General features: G+C 40.4%; 3 protein-coding genes across 5 annotated transcripts; 1 reads left to right on the plus strand and 2 right to left on the minus strand.

Moving 5' to 3' along the window:
• Positions 1-1,645: 1,645 nt before the first annotated feature.
• Positions 1,646-10,205, minus strand: fzr1a (fizzy/cell division cycle 20 related 1a). 3 transcript variants are annotated; one of them, XM_015957164.3, is made up of 14 exons: positions 10,066-10,205; positions 9,331-9,404; positions 7,899-8,027; positions 7,646-7,709; positions 4,225-4,355; positions 4,038-4,123; positions 3,767-3,950; positions 3,576-3,641; positions 3,334-3,436; positions 3,058-3,242; positions 2,751-2,984; positions 2,549-2,653; positions 2,126-2,218; positions 1,646-2,035 (listed from the first exon to the last, which is right to left on the minus strand). In XM_015957164.3, the coding sequence occupies exons 2-14, from the start codon at positions 9,397-9,399 to the stop codon at positions 1,994-1,996; spliced, it is 1,491 nt and encodes a 496-aa protein (XP_015812650.1). In that variant the 5' UTR covers positions 9,400-9,404; positions 10,066-10,205; the 3' UTR covers positions 1,646-1,993. The 3 variants fall into 3 exon arrangements, with proteins under 3 accessions (XP_015812650.1, XP_015812649.1, XP_054595218.1); XM_015957163.3 differs by having other exon boundaries at positions 9,943-10,149; XM_054739243.2 differs by lacking the exon at positions 10,066-10,205 and having other exon boundaries at positions 9,331-9,631.
• An 885-nt stretch (positions 10,206-11,090) lies between these two features.
• On the minus strand, positions 11,091-15,996 carry plekhj1 (pleckstrin homology domain containing, family J member 1). The gene is made up of 6 exons (XM_015957165.3): positions 15,666-15,996; positions 15,397-15,464; positions 15,256-15,322; positions 15,078-15,168; positions 14,391-14,454; positions 11,091-11,868 (listed from the first exon to the last, which is right to left on the minus strand). The coding sequence occupies exons 1-6, from the start codon at positions 15,757-15,759 to the stop codon at positions 11,776-11,778; spliced, it is 477 nt and encodes a 158-aa protein (XP_015812651.1). The 5' UTR covers positions 15,760-15,996; the 3' UTR covers positions 11,091-11,775.
• A 2,120-nt stretch (positions 15,997-18,116) lies between these two features.
• On the plus strand, positions 18,117-20,831 carry sf3a2 (splicing factor 3a, subunit 2). The gene is made up of 8 exons (XM_015957169.3): positions 18,117-18,205; positions 18,945-19,165; positions 19,260-19,306; positions 19,428-19,537; positions 19,627-19,676; positions 19,988-20,128; positions 20,206-20,274; positions 20,353-20,831. Exons 2-8 carry the CDS (start codon positions 18,968-18,970, stop codon positions 20,602-20,604), a joined length of 867 nt encoding a protein of 288 aa, XP_015812655.1. The 5' UTR covers positions 18,117-18,205; positions 18,945-18,967; the 3' UTR covers positions 20,605-20,831.
• Positions 20,832-21,717: the final 886 nt, after the last annotated feature.

The following is a 21,717-nucleotide window of genomic DNA, read 5'->3' on the forward strand; positions in this document are numbered from 1 at the left end:
AAGCAAGCATAAAGCGACAGTGGAGAGGAAAACTCCCTTTTAACAGGAAGAAACCTCCAGAGAATCCTGGCTCAGTATAAGCAGCCATCCTCCACGACTCACTGGGGATCGAGAAGACAGAGCAGGCAGACAAAGACACACAGACACACACACACACACACACACACGACAAAGTAATGTGTCTATAGTTACATTGTGATTTCTTAGTAAATATTCTATTTGGCGAGAGATAAACTTTATTGTATTTATCCTAGTGGATCTATAATTAAACGGATAAACTAGCAGTAGCACATCCAACGTCAAGGAAAGCAAAAAGTTATTATCAGGAGAGGGAGAATGTTTAAGTGGTTAGCAGCAGTGTGCTAGACGATGACCCCCTCCATGAGGGCACCACACGCAGTAAAACACGCAGAGCATGAATAAATATAATTAATCGCCTTAAAATGAACTTTCGTATGAAAATACATATTTCCAGAAAAGGTACTTGAGCCATTGTTCCGGTTCCTTCTCAAAATTCCTACACAGCAATGGAAAAAAAAAGTACGGATCGAAGGTGCAAAAGGGGCGTGGTCAACTTCACTTGAGTATCGTGACCCCCTACGCTCTCGCACCCCCAAACTGGAACGTATAATTGAATTGCCAAAGTATTGGGATTGGGCCAGAGACTCCACCCGTACATTTTGTCAATATCAAGACGTGAAGGCATAAAAAGAAGACTGGATCATGTTTGGTTATAGGATGTCATTTAATTTTGAATCAAGTTACAGAACAGAAATAATTTCCATTTCAACATTTTTGTGTTATGTTGGCAGCATAATTACGAAGTGGCTTTAAAATAAGTTTTCAGAGTTTTGCTGTAAATTTGCCCCTCGGTCCTCCCAGAAAAGTTAAGCAAACAAACAAGCAGTCTTGACAGTATAAACTTTCACAAAATAAATAGCGTTTGTATTTATTTTTTTTCTATCACAGCACATTAAGTTAAATCAGAAATTTTACAAAGAAACACAAAGAAGAGGTCACAAAACAAGGGAGGGATATTAAATGAGTATTTCCACCATTCATTCAGTACAAAAGTTCTTAATTAGTAATTGTTCTGGATCTGAATATTTTAGGCAGAATAAAACAGGCGTTCCGCACACGCCAGCATTACACCCTCTTGTTTAATCTCCGCTTTAGTGTGCTGTAGTAAGAAACTACAAAGAAAATCAGTTTGTATTTTTTTCTTCCTAATTCTCAAAATAAGGAAAAAAAAAACTCAAATGCAAGTCAAGTTAAAACGATATGCTTGTATCATTTCTGTAACTTATGTACAATGATCCCAAAGTTTTTTTTTTATCTCAACAAGTTATAAACAACATTCGACTAAAATGAACTAAATGCAAAATTTAAAATATGAAAATAAGGCCTTTTCTTTGCCAAGGAATCCGTTGCGATGGGTTACGGTGGGTTTGTGTGATCCGATATCAGCGTCTATGTCCTTTAGTTGTTTCTCATAAAAACTTAGAAAAAGGATAACCTTGTAGAAGATTAGCCCAAAGATAAGACTGAAAACTGTAGCTACAGAAATTCTGTACTTCCCAAAAAGGCCTGAAAATAAATCTAAACAAAAAAAAAAAGTGAAAGAGAAAACAGAAATAAATAGACAATCAAATGGGACAAACTCAATATATTTGGCAGGTATGCACAAAGTCCATTAGTAAACAAAAAACAATGAGTGAAATGGCCCTGGTTTCCCCCCATCATGAGGATCATGGGTCTGGTAGAAGAGGCAGTGGTTCCATTATTCAGGGGGAACCAGATTCCTGTGAGCCGAGCTGATTGTGCAACTCTCCGGCTCCCCCTCCCCCAGCATCAGCTACAACTTGGCTAAATAAAATGAAAGCAGTCACTCGAGCCTCTGAAGTTGATCGATGTGTCTTTTCAAAGAAGGCCGTTTCAAACCTGATGCATGCAGAGACAAATCCCCTTCCCTTTGTTGTTTTCCTGAAGCAGACTACCGGATCCTTGTGAAGAGGTTCAACACCGAGACGGACTCCTGACAGGAGAAAAGACAAAGACTCGTCACTAACAACTGAATAGATGGATAATAAAATCGATAAAACCGAGAAGTCGGGTGAATCAATACCTTAGTAGATCTCATTTTACTAAAAACGTTCCAGAATCGAAGCGTTTCATCCCCCGCACCCGTTACTATGGCCTCTCCATCAGGTGACATGGCCTGCAGGACACTCATGATTACACAAAGTATACAGAACCGCAACGGTGTGATCACAGAAATCGGGATTATATGTGAGAAAGATTTTACCATTCTGGCACCTAACTGGCAAGGGGGGCGTTTTTGTTTGCCTCCAGCTGAGACCAGAAGACGCTATTTCTAACAGATGGTAGAAATCTAACAAATTACTTTCTGGTGTGATTTTAACAAATACAATTAATAAAAGTTCTTTTAGAGAAACAAATTATTATTTTTTTCCCTTTTTTGGGGATAAATTGCCATTAAAATAGTTGTTTCTAAATGGACCCTAAACCTGCAGGTGTGTGTACTGACCAGGTAGAGTACTCTGTAGGAATGTCCTGTGAGTTTAGCCACTTGAGTTAAAGATGGATACTTCCACACCAGTATCTGATTTTGGGAATAACCGTGTGTGCTGACCTGCAGAAAAGTAGGAATTATTTGTGATATAATTACTTTGTGAGTTCTGAAAAAGGCCAATTGACTCAAGCACCTTCACGCATTTAAGGTGACTCACCAGTTCGTTCGTGTGCTTGGACCAGGCCAGGTTGCAGACCTGAGAGCCGGTGTCGGTGCACTGCAGGGGCTGGCCAGTCAACGTGTTCCAAAACCGGATGCAGCGATCAGCTGTGCCACCTCCGGAGGCCAACAGGCCATGCTGGTGAGGCGACCAGGCGATGGCTTTCACAGCAGCCAAGTGCTCAGTGTACTGCTGCACCGGCAGGACACTTGAGTGGTTCCACACAAGCAGCTGCAAGAGGGTCGAAACATTAGGAAGGAAGAAATTACTTTGTGATGGTTTCAAAGTGTCCTCGTCTGCGCACCTTGTTGTCGTTTCCACCTGAAGCCAGCAGCTGGTGGTCTGTGCTCCACTTCAGCCCGCAGACTTCCTGTCTGTGCCCCTGGAGACGGCGCTCTGACTGGAGGGGCGGAGCTCTGATGTCCCGCTGCAGGATTATGCGATCACGGCTACCAGACGACAACTGGTCTGCGTTCCACGCCAAAGCACCTGGCAGAACGGCATGAAAAGCCAAAGGAGGGATGATTCAATGACCGTGAATCAAAGCAAACAATACTTCTCAATCTCTTCTGATACTCACCTACTCTGGCAGTGTGTCCCTCCAGTACAGAGAGCTTCTTCCCTGCCGCTGCATCCCAGATCTGGACGTAGCCTTTATGGGTGCCTACTGCTACTAGGTTACCCTGAAATCAGTAAACTCAATAAAGTTACAGATCTGTGCAGACTTTTGATGGATACCTATTGCCAAACTGTAGAACCACAACCTTATATTCTAGGATTTCTAACTTCTAAATGGTAAACATGGAGGAAATGAGAACCTACCCTTTCAGACCAGCCCACTGATGTCACAGAATCTCCCTCGACAGAGAGGTCACAGAGACGAGTCACCTAAGAGGCCGACAGGGAGAAAACAGTTCTACAGATAAACGCACGTTTAAAATATGTGCAAGATTTTGTCAGATCCGCACAGGATTCAAGAAAAATTGAGTTGTTTCTCGAAGAGCTGCACACACCTGGCTGGTACAGGCACTCCACAGGTAAACACAGGTACCCAGTCCAACACTGAGCACGTTAAGAGAGGACCAGTCCACCAGGTTGAGGTAGAAGTCGTCTTGGAGCTCAGGGGCATCCAGAACTTTGAAGGGAATTTTAGAAATCTTGCGTGTAGGCTTTCTTGGTGACCTCAGAAGTTTCTGACTGCAATTTATGAAAAACGTCACGTTACTTTTACAAAAGCAGAAAAATAAACAAATATTTATTTCATACTAAAAACGTCATGATCACCTGTTACTGCTGACGGGTGATAAAGAATACGGAGAAACTGAGTTTCCATCTTCTTCTGGCAGAGACCTCTTAGTACTTAAAGAATACTTCAAAACACAAACAAATTTATTAGTAATCAGGTTAAAACCCCTTCATGAATCAATCAGGTCAAATTTTCCGAGTGCGTGTGTGTGTGTGTGTGTTTTACACTAAAAAGGCTCCTCTTGGCAGGTGTAGATGGCTGCAGTCGGCGGTCTTCAGACTGTGGATCCTGTACTTTCTCAATGCCCGCTCCGAGAAGCTCGTTTTTCAGCAGAGCCGAGTAAGCCAGACCGTCCACTGAAGACAAGGGGGAAATCAAACCAAGCTCTCAAAATAATTAACTTCAAACGCCGATCTCCCTCTGCAATTTCACCAGTCCCTCTCACACCTCTAAAGATCAGGGAGAATTCTGCACTCAGCTATGTTTAGTCTCTGCCTCCTCCTTTCCATAAATCATCTCATGCTCGGTAAACAATAAAAGGTCTAATTGACTTGGGAAGGCACACAAACCCGTGTAAACAACCAAAAAGATAAGTGAAGAAAAATTGCATAGAAATTAGGGATGCGGATGCAGATACCGATACGATACTGGTATCGGTAAAAGTTAACCGATACCATGAACCGATACCAATGCAGTTGTTGAAAATGGCTTCACTGTAACTTGTCATTTCTGTTCACCTAATATTTTAGTTTTGCGATGATTTCTATTCATATATTTTACTTTTTATCAACCTCACAGTCTTTTCCTGTTGAAATCAGAGAAGAAAATAAAATCTGTATTCCAAATCATTGCATTTTTTTGTGTGGTAGAAGTATAGGTATCTGTAATCGGTATCAGTGAGTATTCAGATCCAAGTATCGGTATCGCATCGGTTTGGAAACGAAAGAAGAAGACGACTAAAAATGACAAAGGAAATCGCGACATTTCATCAGAAATATCAGTGAAAACAGGGATTTCACAAAATTAGATCTGTTAGGAAAAAAATTCATTTCAACCTGTGCTGTGTAACGCTAAAGAGTTTAAACACTTTAAGCTAATGCTTTCAAACTGGTTTCAGTGGTTCTTGAAGCAGAAGCTACACCAAGCTTTTATTGGACATCACTCAGCCCTCTGCTGACCAGAAACTGCACTTAACAGTTTGGAAGTTTGGGTGGGAGGTCTCTGCCTGCATTACAGCAATAGCTATTAACAGTGAAGGTAGCAAATATAAAGGCTAGCAGTTTGCTTTTTCAGTTTGCCAAACGTCAATAAATAGCACAAGAAATAGAATTTAGCTTCTTTTGTTAGCATCATGGCAGAACCTGGACGTAAAAGTAAGAGAGTAATGTTTTTGGAGGTGAAGCAAAGAGCTAAAACCAAAGTGAACACTGGCACAGCCTACACTAGTATGAGGGAGCTAATGGAGGAGGACTGATAGTGACCTGGCTTTGTTGCTACAGAACTTGTAATAATATTTTTGTCCAAAAGTGTGGATTTTTTTTTACTATTTGGCCTTTTTAGTGTCGGTTAGCTTGTGTTAAGCTCATTGCTAACAACAGCAGGCTGCTGCAGGGTTGTTTATGATGATTTTCATTTCATTTTCAACCACTGGGAGGGAGAGGCGAGGAAAACATATTTAGTGTTGCTTTAAAGGTTTTACCACACAAAAAATGCAGCTTACATAGTGAAGTAGTGAACTTCATTTTACTTAAAATTTTAAAAGAAAAGGAGGCAGTTTGTGAAGTCTCCTCACACTTTTTATCAAAGCTAAATTACCGTAAATCCTCTAAATCCTCTAATAAAGGTCGGCATTCAATTAAAGGCCGGGTCTCCAATTTTGGCCGGTGTCGGAGTCAGCGGAGGTAAATAATGGCCGGTCTCTTATTGTGGCCGGATGGAATGTGGTAACAAGCAAGTACAAGCGTCCCAGCTGCAGGGTTATAGTCCCGGAAACAACCAGCAGGAGGCAGTAGAGGTTCACGCAGACCTTTATTAGGCTTTTTCTACAACGCTTTGTAACGCTACAGACACGATCCTCTATCACGCTCCTACCACACAGAGTCATGGTGTCAGTTAACCATGCTAATTCAACCCGCTCCACAGAACACACATCACCTTCCCTGTGGCTTACATAACACTCACACAACACGCAAATCAGCACATAGGAACTAGCAGAACGATAGGAAACACATATAACACAATACCCATAATGCACCTGGCTTACAACCCCAGCCAGGTCATTACACTATCAAGTTCAAAGAGAACGGGCTGATTATGCTGCAGAACACTCTGGAGAGCAGCAGTAGGGGTTGTATGAACTACAGTAATCCCTCGTTTATCGCGGTAGATGCGTTCCAGACCTGGCCGCGATAGGTGAAAATCCGCGAAGTAGGGACTCCCAGCATGCCCCTCGCGGGGATTCCCTCCACGTCGCACCTACGTCACAAACCGCGGCTATAAACGGAAGTCGCCTTTCCAGCTCACCACTCAGTCATCGTTTCTTCAGATTCATGATCAGAGTTTCCAACCTACCGATCCAAACCACGAACTATCAGCTCATAGTAAGTTATCTTACTTACTTCTGGAAAGCCCGGCATTTCCGTGTCACTTCGTTGACTCTCGAACGCTCGGGGGTTTCCTAGAGCAGCCGGCGTTTCACCGACGCTATCACTTCCGCGTCTGTGAAACCACGCTCCCTATTGAATTATCGTATGATCGCATTCTCTGTGATCAGCAACGTGCTGTGCCAGACCGTAGGTACTGACACGCGATCGTTCATGTCGGTTCATTTCCTTCAATGTTTTCTGTCTTTTATTTGCGCCTGATGCGTTTCGCTGCATGCTGTGGAGCGGGGCGCTGCTGGGCATCACCTTTTCCTCCGACGCACTGATCACTGATACGGCCGCCAAACAGCGAGCGCTCCGCTGTTTTTGCGGTCGGTAGATCTTTTAGAACTGCAGTTCAAAGGTAACTCATAAGGTGAATATATATGAACCCAGGTAGCAGTTTCTCTTTAGGATTGAGAGGAGATGCAGGAAGATAATAAACAGGCAGGACAGAAAAATAGTCAAATAAAAACAAGTTAGTTTTTGTACCTGCTGTTGCAACAAACAGACACCATTGAAGGTAATCAGAAGTGAGGAACAGAAAATGAAATAATTATTTTAATGTTTAGAGCAGCAGGAACTCCGAGAGGCTGCAGGCGCATCAGTGAGTTTGCGGCCGCTGCACAGGGGGAGGGGGGAGAGGACTGAAGCAGGAACTACCGTCGTTAAAAGAAATGTGTTTAACTTTGAAAATGTGGGCGCAATTTTAATTGTCAAAAACTCCAGCGAACCATTAGTTCATTTTGCTCAAATAGAAATAGAGGCCTGCCTCTAATACTGGCCCTCCTTCCAATAAAGGCCTGGAGCTTGATGAGCTTGAGTCAAATACAGGCCCGGGCCTGTATTAGAGGATTTACGGTAAATCAAATATCAAAACAACCAAGATTGTATTGGATGTACTTTGATGCCCTGCAACAGAATGTGGTCTAGCCTGGAGTGAAATGTTATAATAATCATATTTATGGGAAGAAGAACAACAAGAACAAAAGGTAATGGGTTACCTTTGTTGCTGTCGGTGGTGCCATCTTTGGTTTTCCGGTTTTGATTGTGCGACTTTTCAATTTCCTGGGTCAGAAAATGAATTCCATAAATAAAACCAAAACCTCCACATATTATACTAAAAAGCATTTACCGACAAATTTGAATATATCAAACAAAACCCTAAATCACGTTTGCTAACTGGTCCTATGGAACAGCACTGTGCATTTGGTAGGACAGATAGTTAAATCCTCCCATGTCTTGCAGCTGACTCACATTAATGCGATGGAAGTTGACACTCCAGTTGGCTCCCGCCCGGGAGGGGATGAAGCGATCGCCGTGCTTGCTGGGGGAGGACAGGGGGGAGCTGGTGGGTGTTAGAGATCGCACTGCTCCCACAGCTTTCTACACGAGGGGATGAAAGAAGATAAGATTTTCTGATGGGAGGCCAAACAGAAATCGGACTTGGACAGTGATTTGGAATCCTATTAACAAAACAGGAGGATAATTTATGTGGCAGATGGTGCATTCATTTGAGGTGTTAACAATAGGAGGCAGCCTTCACAAGAGCCAGTCATTTGGCCGGTGAGGTCTTGTTTTTGCTCAACTCTTGTGACACTGTCAAATAACCGGTCTGTTAGGCTCATTTCTTTTTCATCACATAGAGCATAACAGCGTCTCTCTCCATCTTAAAGGTGTCGTGCATGAAACATGTCTTTCTAGAATTGACTATTACAGTTAGATAATTGTGATAAACATTTTAACGTGCTATCTGAGGGAGACAGCCACTGTTTATGTGTTGTGCAGCATTTTAAGAAACAGGACTTGGAATTCATGTAAAAGCATGAAATGACCCTTTAGCTTCCTTAGCAATTCTATGATTTACCAAATTGATATTTGACTGAATTGGATTAAATGTCTTCTGGCTAGAATTTGCTGTGATTTGAAGCAGCAAAAATAAACCACTCATGTAAATATTTGCACTGGGGAAACACAGCAATCTTTCATTGGGGCTTCCTTTTCAATTTTCAAGAAACTCCTGATGACCCTGCTCTTCAGAGAGCATCTTCTTAACTAGCACCCTCCCTGCACCCGTCCTCCCTCTCTAATGTCCACTCCTTGTTCCCTCCTCTCCACGATTGATGTCAAGTTGTTGTTATTGTTGTCGTTAGCCTCAAGGGCAACATGCCGATTATTACTTGTAAGTCACTTTGGACAAAAGCGTCTGCTAAATACATAAACATAAGCATTCAGATTTTTGGTTTAATTGAATTAATAGTAAATGGAATAAAATAGCAATTATTGTCCATCGTCCTAAATTTCCAAAACAGTTTAATAAAAATGCAGAACCAACTTTCACCTTTATTCCTGTGCTAACTAAGGAGGGAAAGAAAATTCATCAGAGGAGCAGGGAGAAGCAAAAATTATAGGCTGGTATGGAAGTCACTTAAGAGCTAAAGCAGGTCATTAGTCTTGTACAAAACCAACCCATCAAGAATGATGAGGTTTCTGCAGAGATGCTGGAGGATAAATGACAAAAAACCCCACCACAGCCGGTGCCATCAGATAAAAGAGAATCGGCTGCTGTACCAGCAGATGCCTTCTGAGCAACAAACCTTTTACCTCAGGAATCACTGGTTTGTGAAGAATTTTCTTTTCTGACTACAACGATTAAAACAAAGCACTAATTAGTGTATTGTTTACTTACAATGGGGCTGGCATTTTCATTTTGGATATTAATCTGTCTAAGTAGCCTGCATTCATAGTCTTGATCCATGGTGCCTAAAAAACAAGAAAATCCAACTAATGTTGATTAATGCAGCACAGACTAAAGTAAAGCATTCTTATTAGATTACATTTGCTTAGGATCACTGATTGCAACAGTTATTTTCTGTATGAAATTATAACTAACAGGTTTACCAAAAATCAAACAACAGTAGCTGAAAATCTGCAACATTTGTTCATTTTGCAAGCCATCTGTCATTCACTAAATTAGCATAACGATGTAGAATAATAAAAATGCGGCACGGAGAGTCCTTAAGTACACAGCGCTTTACTGAAAAAGAAAAACAATTGACACTAATAAAGAAAAACCCAATCGCGGTTAATATCACTGAAATTAAAAAGAGAAACAAGTTGTCCTTTTTATGCGGCTGAGATCAGTAATCCGCTAACACAGCAGTTAAAGAGATCGACCTAAAACTTAAAAATATATTTAACAAAATGTATTCTGTACGATCCTTTTGAAATAAAACAACTAATGACTGTCCCTGATCGGTCATCCTAGCTCTGATGTCAACAAAAAACACAATTCAATTACCTGGAACACAGAGCTAAGCTAATGATAGCTCAGCTGGCTGATTTACCGTAAACTACGCTAGCTGTCGGGCTAATGCTTTGTCAACACTATTTGGTAACTAAATACTCTCGTGATAGCACCTACTGTTCCCCGAGATTTCGCTCGCCTTTGCAGGCTATCGGAAATATTCGTTTGGATGTGTCAAACGATACTCAGATGCCGATTTTTAAGCTTTTTTGATGCATGAATGCCGATTTTAAAGAATTGTATTCCGTCTCCCCGAGCATTTAAGTCATGTTCGCAAAGCATCACGGGAGTGTCATGACGTCACATTTTTTGAATCCCACATTTTCCGTTTCCAAGGAAACACATCGTGCTACGGATCCCGTCAAGTGCCAAAATGTTGCAAGATAGAGGCTCGCTTTGCTAAAAATAATCAAAATAAACTAATGAATTAAGAATAGTAAAAAGAAATTAACTAATATTTATAATTAAACTTTATTATACATGGCTGCAGATGTTTTCAAATCAGGGAAATGGTCTACACTGGATAAAGTAAGTCACCAAAATCAGATATGTTTGGGTCAAACATTTACATCTCCTGTTGTCCTTCTAACAGATAAAAGATACATATAAATTTGTTTCAAATTGTTCCACAAGATCTTTTCTATTTTCTAACATGATGGTCTATGAAAATGTAGCTGTAATGCAGTGGCAGATCAATCAAACTCGGTTTGCTTATTACATCTATAATTTTGTATACATCATTCTGCAAAACTGGAATGTTTCTCGTCTGCCCCCCCAGGACACACATTCATCAGTGTGAGTACCACTGCAGACACAATGCATGCCACTGGGTCAAGCACAACACAGACAAATTGTCTTTCAGTTTTATTTGTGTATTTAAAAAAATACTTCAACACATTCATGAAGAAAATATTTTAAAATAGACACATTCAGTGATATCTTCTATTTTTTTCTGATATACATGAAAAAAGAGAAAATAAAACACATCAATTTGTATCATACTGCAAAGACCTGTGAGGAAATATGGCTATTAGCAAATTTGTGTCAAATAATTTGCTGTAAAGTGATGCAATATTTATTGATTAATGTCAACCTTAGCTAGAAGAATATGATTCACAGTGAAAAACAAGCTAGACTTTAGGTTCAAGTTAATAACTGCAGTTTTAATTAAAACACTTCTTAGTGACGTGTGCAAAAAGATGTTAAAATGAGCAAAAGGTGGATACATCCAGAAATGGCAACATTAATTTACGTTTGACGTAATTTACATTTCGTTGGACTGATGGTTCAAATAATCTCAGTATTAATTAAATTAGTTATCCAATTAAAATTAACTCTGATTGTAGGCTAGAGGAATTTACTCAGTTTTAGTTCATTTTACCACATATCTTTTCATGTCTAAAAGTGAACACACTCACGTCAACAGTAACTCAGGATAAAACCTACAAGACATTCAAAAACCCATTCTGTGCATGTACAGCAATGGAAAAAAAATACAAAAATAACATTTAGTCAACTGAAACAAATAAAACAGCAGACTGATGTTACAGTAGCTAGCAAACAGCACATTCAGCTCCCTAAAACCCCCTATAAAACAGCACTGATTGGTATTTCTGGTCTAACGTGTGACCTTGAAAGCGGAAATGAGACGAAACTTTGCACATTCACAGCAACCTTTGTTGTGATATCAGCAAAATTCAAACAAACGTATTACTACCCTATATAAAAAGCTGGAGTGTGGACCTTACTGTTGTGATTATCACTGAGATGAAATTAAAATTGGAATGGCTGAGTGAACTAAAAATTATATTTGAAACTTTAGATGCTCTACAGGGAGGAAGTATCTCTGCGCTTTAGCAGTTGACCATTGCTGACCTGGAAACGGGTTTCGTCGGAAATGCCATACTGCTCCAAGGGGTCCTGTAGGAAAAGAGGAAGGCTAAGAATGATCAGATAGAGCATCAAAACAGTGAAAACAATTCAGCTCAGTGATGTGTAGTTGTCTGGGTCTTACTTCTGAAGTTTTAAGAGCTTTAGGCCAAAAAGCTGTTTGGGACATAAGTTACTTACCCTCCTTTAATGACATGTATTATAGTTTTTTTCTAGCAGTGGCAGCTGATGAAAAAAAATTATTGGTGTTCTATTTATGAAAAAAAAAATTCAGTCCATAATAAGTATTAAATAGAAAAGTTGAAAAATGACGACAATAAAAAAAACACACACACAATTTCCCTCATCCAAATAAGCAGAGCTACAGAAAGTCAATTTTAAAATGTACAGATAGAGTAGACTATAACTAACACTAAAATAAAAACAAGCCTGTGTGTGAGCCTCCAGTCCAGTGTGTCAATTAACAGTCAACCTCAAAGTAGAGTCCTGCACTGAAGTCCTAGGCCCTCGGGTCGGCCCGGCCCGACGGCCCGACGGCCGGGCTTCGGGCCAACGACTGTGCAATTACCTCGGACACGGGCCGGGCACCTTTATTTTTAATCGAATTCATTTAAAAAAAATTGAAACACAAACGCCCTGCGTGGGACTGTTTTCGTCATCCCGCTCCTGCCCGCTCCCACTGAATTTCTGACCATTACCGCCTGCAACTGCAAAGTGTGTGTTACACTCCTGCCCGCACCTGCAGCGTGCATGTCTACTCCCGCCCGCAACCGCAAACCTCGGAGAAATTATTACCTCACAATAAAAGAGATGTATTGAGTTTGCGTCCTCTCTGGTCCTGGAGAAAACATGTCACAACCCGCGGCTCTTCCATCCATCTGATGCGGCTCTCTGTGCTTGTAAATTAATGAATGGATATTTAAATAAAATGCTTTATATTTTACTGAATTAATTTTATATCTGTAAGTCAATTCTATGTAAAGATTGTCTGCGTAAACCTGAACAGGTCCAACCCAGTCTTACTGTGAGACCGGGTTGACGCGTCACGCTTGTGCGTAATATAAGCTGTCTGAGCTGAAGAGATTCTGGGATTCTCCTCCTGGATGTGTCGCCACATTGGAGACAGGAACAAGCACTATTCAGCCAAAGTTTCATAATCAGGGAACATTTTCTAAGTGACAAGTCTCTCTGAGCGACAGGGTTTGGAAAACACTCGCTTCAGTGGGAGGAACCTTCCCGCATGCGCTCTGGTTCTGCGATGCGCTCCAAACCCCTCTCCACAACTTCAGCTCCCTGTGCACATATGCGCTGACAGCGAGCTGCGCTGAGCAGCTCAGATGTTCAGATGGGAATCTTTTCTTGGGTGATTTAGCTACATTTGCGATGTGTGTAACGAATAAAATGTCAGTTCGTCTGCATGCGTCGGGGTAATTCTTTCTATTCTGGAACTATCCGGTCAACTCAAGCCCTGCTTTTGACTGTTCTGTTTTCTTGTGAAAATTGTTGGAAAGAGATCAAATTTAACTTGATTACCACCAGAGCCAGTGCGCCGTCATCTCCGTGATGGTAAACGAGGGAAAAACAAATTGATCGAATCCTGCACGTCTTTTAACACATTGGTCAGGATTGACGCACGTTGCTTTCATTTAGCTGGTTAAAAAAAATCGGGCTCGGGCCAGAGAATCCTGAAAACCTTTTCGGGCCGGGTCGGGCTGGGGCTCCACCCCCTCAGGCCGGGCCGGACACGGGCTCAGATTTGAGGCCTGTGCAGGGCTCTACCTCAAAGCGCAACACTGTGTTTGGCCAGTAGGTGGAAGTAATACGGCATAGAAATTCAATTCAATTCAAAAATACTTTTTTTTTTTTTGAATTAGAAAATTTAAAATTGAATTAGAGATGCTGTTTAAACAATATAATCAAATAAACAGGAAGAAATAAACACAAGTTACAGCAACCACTGTGATTTCAGCTTCAAATTAAACCAACAATGAATCTGCGTGAATGAGGAAGTGACAGGGAGTGAGAATGAGATTCCGCACCTTCTGGTATGCTAGCTAGTTGTTTTCTCTATCAGCATTCACAGCGTTAAATTTGCTGATACTGATTAGCCCAAAATTCTCCAGTTCTCTCTAGCAACCAAACATGATTGGCTGTCTAGTTGCAGTTTAGGAGCACTGGAGGAGTGAAAATGGTGGGCCTGATGGAGGAAATTCATTGTTTAATGAGAGACAGCTGATGAAAATTATGAATCATTCAAATTGCATGTGGGCACACACAATTAAGAAAATCTGACACATTAATAGTAAATATGTGAATATTTATATATATTGTAGTCTTATTTACTTTTTAGAATTACGCAGGAAGGCCGGCACTCCTTATGGACCAGCCACCACTGTTTACATTCATAATTTAATAAAATACATTTGAGTTCATTGCATAAATCTGTAAAAAACATTTTTGGAGTTATTGAAATTATGGATGTTTTCACATCATGACACCAATAATTAAAGGTGCAGTCTGATTTTAGCCAGACTCACTGTTATTGGACTCACCTTCCCAGTGAGGCGGTGGATTTCAGTTCGAAAGAATATAAGATTCCTCCTCATAAACTCATAACTGCAAGAGTATAGACAAGATACATTAAACAGTTTTTTTGGTTTAAGAACCAATATTATATAATAAGTTCACAGACGACTGTTGATCCTAACTTAAAATACGTGTAAAACAACAGTGTGAACATCTAACTGTATTTTACTCTGTACACTTGAGGTCAGATAAGTCTGGACTGATCTTAAAGAGCAAGTCACTCCCAAATCAACTTATTTTTTCTGATAAACTAAATGTGCGTTTAATTGTGCTGCAGACACGTGTAGTCAATAGTTTAGCACTTTATTTAAAATTTTAATTTTCTGCCTAAAACTGTCAGTGTTGTGCCATTGTCAGGTAAAAACTCAGCACTGCATTTGAATTTAAATCTGCCATCCCTATTGGCTAAGAGGTACCTTAAAACGTTAGCTGGTACCATATGATGTCACAATGTCGTTGTGAGCCTGTGTGTGTGTGCGTGTGCGTGTGTGTGTGGATTTGTTAGTGGCCCCGCCCTCTCAGTCTGCTAGGCAACAGCATTTGTTGCATTTGACCAAACAGGAAGTGGGAGTGGAGTAATACTTTGGTAGGGGGTGACTTGCTCTTTAAACAGCAGATCACAGCAAAAAGGAAAATTAAAAAGTCTGTTTTACCTTGCTTTAATAATAGAGTCTATCCACTCCTTACATTGCTCCTCGGAGTTGCACTCAAACACGTATTTTTTCTCAGTTTCATCTAGAAATGCTACAGAGAGACAAACACAACATTAACAAAATGTCACCGCCAATCAGCCTGTAAGAAATCAACACAGAAAGGGAGTCTGGGGCTCACTAATAGAGAAGGTCTGACTGTCCTCTTTCTCCACCCGGCACTGCTCCAACAACAAGGCTCCAATTGGCTGAAAAATAAACACTGAACTCATTAAAATGTTACAGCTCATCATCAGGGACAGAGAAAAAAAACTCATCTAACCTCCTCCTCATCTGTCCGGAAGTAAAAAAGGAAGTTAACTACGAGTTTCACCAGCCGCCTCTTGACAACTGAAAACACACACGCACGCGCGTACACGTACACACACAGAGAGAGAGAGAGAGAGAGAGAGAGAGAGAGAGAGAGAGAGAGAGAGAGAGAGAGAGAGAGAGAGAGAGAGAGAGAGAGAGAGAGATGATCAGTTTCACCGATATGACCCAAAATAACACCAAGCGGAAGTGAAAAGTGACGGAGAAAGTAACAGGTCTTACCGTCTCCTTTCTTCGGACCTCGCATTCCCATTTCAGCGGCCATCTCTGAAGGCTGGCGGCTCAGAGAGACCAGCTCCCTCTCGTTGAAACGCATCGCGTAAAATGGGAGGGGGGACACCTTTGCTAGTCTCTACGACCAAAACATTTCAAATAGAGTTAAAATAATAATATAAATGCAGTAGTTTCGTTGTTTATCATGTCGACTTATTCTGATTCTTTATCCGATGTCCTGAAAACGTGATGGAGAGTGTTTGGTTATTTCCAGGGTGAAGTAAAGTCAAGTGAACGGCATCTGCTAAACAAACAGGAAACGCTGATCGGTTCTTCTTCTAGTGGAGAGTTTAACGGTGCTTGTTAAACCAAATAGAAATACGCTTTCGCCACCTAGTGGGCTAACGCTTAAATGGCTCGTAAGAGCGAGGAGTTGCATGATGTCTGGATAGATAACTTTATAAACGTTCACTGATTAATATTAAAACTTTATGTTCCTCAAATACATTAAATATATGTTTGAGTGCTTCTGACTGAACAATAAACATTTACTCATTACTTGAGGTAGTTTTTGTCCCGTGCCCTGCAACTACAAAATAATTTTTCTAGTTTTTCCTATTGTTTTATAAACATTGAATTATAAATTACTTTATTTTCTTACAGGACTTACTATTTTCTTTTGTTAAACCGTGGCACATATAGCAAAATATTTCCTGAAGTATTTTAAAATGAAAATAATTATTACATTTTAGAAAAAAATCAAACATCACTCTGTTCAGGTTATGTTCTTCTTTTTCTTAACTGAAAAGTACTACTATGCCACGACAAAACGTTGCAGTATAAAAATTGATTCGCAAAATAATATTGCAAGACTTAAAATGAAGCACATTGATTTAAAAATCCATGATTGGGAGAAAAGAGTATTGAAAAGATTCCTTGTTAAATTAAATAACTGGAATAACACCAAATGTTGAACTGGTTGGTTTTATGCCTGTTTAAACTGCTGATACTAGCTCATCAAATTCAAAGCTCGTGCTCCATGAGAGCTAAGTGTAGTGAAAAATGGGTTTAGCAAAATTGACAAAGCAAAAGCATCCATCTGTTTTCTTCTGCTTATATGGAGTCAGCTTGTGGGGGCAGCAGCCTAAGCTAAGAGGCCCTCCCCAGGTTGGGCCAGCTCCTCCAGGGGAATCCCAAGGCGTTCCCTTGCCATTCGTGTGACATAGTCCCTCCAACATGTCCTGGGTCTTCTTTAGGTCTCCTCCAGGTTGGACATGCTCAGAAAACCTCACCATGGAGGCATCTAGGAGGCATCCTAATCAGATGCCTGAGCCACCTCAACTGGCTCCTCTACACCGAGCCCCTCCGGATGACTGAACTTCTCACCCTATCTCTAAGTGAGAGCCCAGAAACCCTGCAGAGAAAACTAATTTTGGCTTCTTGTATCTGCAATCTCGTTCTTTTGGTCACTACCCAAAGCTCATGACTAAAGGTGAGGGTAGGAACATAGATCGGCCGGTAAATCGAGAGCTTCGCCTTCTGGCTCAGCTCTCTCTTCACTACGACAGATCGGTACAACGTCCGCATTACTGCAGACACGATCTCATCCCACCTGTAAATCTCACTCGCCATCTTTCCCTCACTCGTGAACAAGACCCTGAGATGTATAAACTCCTCCACTTGGGGCAGGATCTCATCCCTGGACCCAGAGAAGGCATTCTACCCTTTTCTGACTCAGGACCATAGTCTCGGATTTAGAGGAGCTGATGCTCATCCCAGCTGCTTCACATTCGTTTGTGAACTGCTCCAGTGAGAGACGGAGATCACGTTCTGATGAAGCCATCAGGACCATGTCATCTGCAAAAAGCAGAGACCCCATCCTTAGGCCACCAAAATGAATGCCTTCAACACTTTGGCTGTGCCTCGAAATTCTCCATAAAAGTTATGAATAGAATTGGTGACAAAGGGCAGCCTTGGCAGAGTCAACCTCTCACCGGAAACGAACCCGGCCTACTGCTGGCAATGCGGACCAAGCACTGACACCAGTCATATAGGGACCTTACAGCCCCTATCAGAGGGCCTGGTACCCCATACTCCCAAAGTACCCCCACAGGGTCCCCCGAGAGATGCGGTCCAACACCTTGTCTAAATCTACAATTAGTTTAAATCCAGACCCTAAAAGTGAAAGCAACAAAATCAATAAAAGTTGGGAAACAAAACCATAGCAAAAGAAATAATACAAACAATTGATCCAAAATTAAAGAGAACATATTAAATAAATAAACAAAAATGCAAATGTTTCATATCGTTTTTTTAATTTATTTTTCACATTTTAAATGTAGCCCTTTACTCCTAAATAAACTAATCTCTTAGGTCTTTATTATATGCTTTTATCCGCAAACGTTTGTTCGTCGGTCAGTTTTACTCCTGACCACTAGATGGCAATGAATGTTTGAAACTATTTATGAACTGCTTAAGCTGAGAACCAACACGCATGCGCAAAACAATTCTGTCCATCACAGTTTGTCGTTAGATTTGTTTGGGAGAACGTAAGTTTATTTATAATATTTAGCTAGTATTTTGTTGTGCAGTTCGCTGAGCAGTAACGCTAAAACATTGATTAGGCTATATTTAATTTCATTCTGATAGTTTGTTCATTTTGGTAGGTTTAAAACTATCCTTGCATATATGGTAGCACTGTTAGCATTGTCAGAACGACGTCCATCGATGCTAAATGCTAACAGTAAAATGTGCGCGAAAGGATAGTTCAATATAGGGATTTTCTAGTTATGTTATTAAAAATTAAGACGTTTCAACCTAGAATCATGACAAATTGATAAATTGATGAAAGGGGTGTCGGGAAGAAAGTCTTTATGATTTGAGTTATAGATTTAACACATACACGCATACATACATATACAGTCCTGACTAATGTTCACTATTAATACTACATTTAAGGAACTGTGCCGCTCAGATATTCATTCTGGCTGCTGTAACACATAGCGTTACCATTTTATCAGCAATTATATGAAAGTTGTTGAATTTATATTTATGATAGTGTTACTACGTGCATACTGCTTTGTACAGTACTTATAGTTGTGAATGTTTTCTACATTTGAAATAGCATATGTTTCTCAGTTTTATAGGGATGGTAAAAATAAAACACCAGGGGTTCAGTTTTAACTGAACTGGCTTTTTCTGTTTTTTGTTTTGTGTTTATTTGAAGAAATACACGATACATTATGTTTGGTCTGTCCCTTTGATGCTATATGTTTATGTTGTCTTTAGACTGAGTTCATCACTTCAAAAAAATGGATTTCCAGCATCGAGCTGGAGGGAAGACTGGAAGTGGAGGGGTGGCGTCTGCCTCTGAGAGTAACCGGGACAGGCGTGAACGGTTACGTCAGCTGGCTCTAGAGACCATCGACATCAACAAGGACCCCTATTTTATGAAGAATCATTTAGGTTCTTATGAATGCAAACTTTGTTTGACACTTCACAACAATGAGGTGAGGAGGCACTTAACGGATTGGATTGGGCTATGTTAGAATTTTTGATATTTGGGAATTGTGTTTCTAAAGAAAACCCTCTACTTGATTTTAGGGCAGCTACTTGGCTCACACACAGGGAAAGAAGCATCAGACCAATTTGTAAGTCAACCTAAAACATTCTCTAACACAATTAATTGCTACTAGTTCAATATTTGTCAGTAAACATTTTCCTGTATAATTTTTTCTTTCTGAGTTAAATCTTTTCTATTTGGTGTTTTAGAGCACGAAGAGCAGCCAAAGAGGCAAAAGAAGCGCCGGCTCAACCAGCTCCAGCAAAGGTTAAAGTTGAGGTCAAGAAGTTTGTCAAAATCGGTCGACCAGGATACAAAGGTACACTGGCTGCATGGTTCTATATTAGATCAACATTATTTGGCTTTTTGTAACAACTTTTGATCCTCGTCTTTCTCTTTTTTTCACAGTGACAAAACAGAGGGACCCAGAGACTGGTCAGCAGTCTTTACTTTTTCAGGTGAAAATAAAAAATATATTTTAATTCTGGAAAAATCCTGCTGTGTTTCTGGGAATCTGAGACACTTGATAATAGGCTTTATGCTTTATTGTTCGTGTGAAACCAAAGTTAAATGCCATCATATGTTTAGCTCCACTTTAATTATTTTCCAGCCCAATATAACAGTTTTGCTCCCATTGTATGACCCCATTGTGGACACCACTTGAAGATGCGTTGCAGATACAAAACAAACTCCTATAGTTCCTATCAGGGCAATAATAACCAGATGTTACAACATCTGACAAGTTGTTTTTATTTCCCATATTAATCAGATCGACTATCCAGAGGTTGCTGAAGGAATTGGACCCAGGCACCGTTTCATGTCTGCTTATGAGCAGCGTATCGAGCCTCCTGACCGTCGCTGGCAGTACCTGCTGTTTGCTGCTGAACCATATGAAACTATTTCCTTTAAGGTGGATGAAAACTGTAATTTTTGTCATTGTGCTCATGTGTCACATTTCCGTAACATTAAAATGTTTGCTCCTTTAAGGTCCCCAGCAGGGAAATTGATAAAGCAGAAAACCGCTTCTGGACTCACTGGAACAGGGAAACTAAACAGGTACTGACTCTGCTTTGTTTTTACTAAAAAACTAATTTAAAAAATTTTCTAATGTATGAATGTTTTGTTTTCGTTCAGTTTTTCCTGCAGTTCCACTTTAAAATGGAGAAAGCCATTTCTGGTGGTCCAGCTCCTCCTGGCAACTTAAAGCACCCCGCTTCACTTATGAGTGGCCACCCATCAAACGACGGTCTTCCACCTCCACCACCAGGAGGGATGTCTGTTCCTCCTCTGCCACCCGGGGCACCAGGTCCCCCCCAAATGCCCCCACAAATGCCCATGCCCCCCATGCCAATGAGGCCACCTCCCCCAGAGGGCCTTATGCAGTGATAATTTGCTGTTAGAAATTGCATTGGTGGTCAGTTGTTCTGCTCTGCCTGTTTTGTATTTTTAGGATGTTGGATATCTTCAGTAGATTTTCATAACTTTGTTTGCCTAAAAATAAAATTCTAAAGCTAAATGTTATGGAAACATTATCGTCCTCTTGTAAACTAATATCTGGACACATTTTTATTTCTTATGTCCATTTTTTAATTAAAATACACAAATACTGAAAATACCTGAGTGTTTGTTCTACAAAAAATACAGAGAATTATCTGAAGTTTACTCTGATCAGGTTAAAATAAAACAAATCAACAAAATTGATTTTTCTGTATTTAAATTGATCTTCAACACTGCCTAAATCAGTTTGAATTATATTTTAACAGCAGTTTTCATTTTGGTATCAATTATTCAGACTATGTATTCAGTGTATGTACTCATAAAATCTTTTTAAAATAAAATGTTTTAATTTTATGAACTTCTGCTGAACACACAGATGTTTTATTTTTTTGTGACCCAAGTTTCCAGGGGTGACCATGACCCCAATTGGAAACCTTTTGAGGACTGTTGGTAATCACAAACTATGGATTAGAGAACATTCTCAAAAAAATTTGATGTGCTCCACGCCAAATATCATTCAAGAGTTTCTTTGTCCTGTGTCTGTGGACACTCCAGTCTGCTGCAATGAAGACCTCTGAAGATATCCATCAGCATTGCTTTCTCTGGCAGAAGACTTTCGAAGATGCTCCATGGCATTGCAAAAGTGTTCGCCTTACCCTTCGCTGCCACTGGCCCAGTTTGGAGCCTTTGTTTGGGCATTTCACCTCGGAGATGTGACAAACTGAATTTATGTTTATGTATTTAGCAGAATTTGTATAATGTTTCATACAATCTATTTGTAAGAATCGTTAATCACGATTTTTGTAGCTCATGTTTGCAGTAGATTTTCTGCCTTACACGAGTAACCAACGGGGGGCGCTCTAGAGTCGTTTACAGCATTTGCCCCATTTAATCACAAGTGGGGGATGAAATTATGTTTCTAGTTAGGCACATCTATTTAACAATATGCGCACAGTTTAACCTGACTACGTTTTTTTTTATTCTGACAGCGTCCGTACCTCA

This window comes from Nothobranchius furzeri, chromosome 11 (genome assembly GCF_043380555.1).
Source record: "Nothobranchius furzeri strain GRZ-AD chromosome 11, NfurGRZ-RIMD1, whole genome shotgun sequence".
In the NCBI taxonomy this organism is placed as follows: domain Eukaryota; kingdom Metazoa; phylum Chordata; class Actinopteri; order Cyprinodontiformes; family Nothobranchiidae; genus Nothobranchius; species Nothobranchius furzeri.

Bases quoted from the DNA above. Each gene is read 5' to 3' on its own strand.
- fzr1a (XM_015957164.3), bottom strand. From the start codon at position 9,399: ATGGATCAAGACTATGAATGCAGGCTACTTAGACAGATTAATATCCAA. The intron at 7,710-7,898 runs GTGAGTCAGCTG...TTTCTGACCCAG, and splicing joins TCAACTTCCATCGCATTAAT to GAAATTGAAAAGTCGCACAA. The intron at 4,356-7,645 runs GTAACCCATTAC...CCTTGTCTTCAG, and splicing joins CACCACCGACAGCAACAAAG to TGGACGGTCTGGCTTACTCG.
- plekhj1 (XM_015957165.3), bottom strand. From the start codon at position 15,759: ATGCGTTTCAACGAGAGGGAGCTGGTCTCTCTGAGCCGCCAGCCTTCA. The intron at 15,465-15,665 runs GTAAGACCTGTT...GTGTGTTTTCAG, and splicing joins AGGTCCGAAGAAAGGAGACG to TTGTCAAGAGGCGGCTGGTG. The intron at 14,455-15,077 runs GTAAAACAGACT...ATACTCTTGCAG, and splicing joins GACTCTATTATTAAAGCAAG to TTATGAGTTTATGAGGAGGA.
- sf3a2 (XM_015957169.3), top strand. From the start codon at position 18,968: ATGGATTTCCAGCATCGAGCTGGAGGGAAGACTGGAAGTGGAGGGGTG. The intron at 19,538-19,626 runs GTACACTGGCTG...TTTTTTTCACAG, and splicing joins CGGTCGACCAGGATACAAAG to TGACAAAACAGAGGGACCCA. The intron at 20,129-20,205 runs GTGGATGAAAAC...TGCTCCTTTAAG, and splicing joins ATGAAACTATTTCCTTTAAG to GTCCCCAGCAGGGAAATTGA.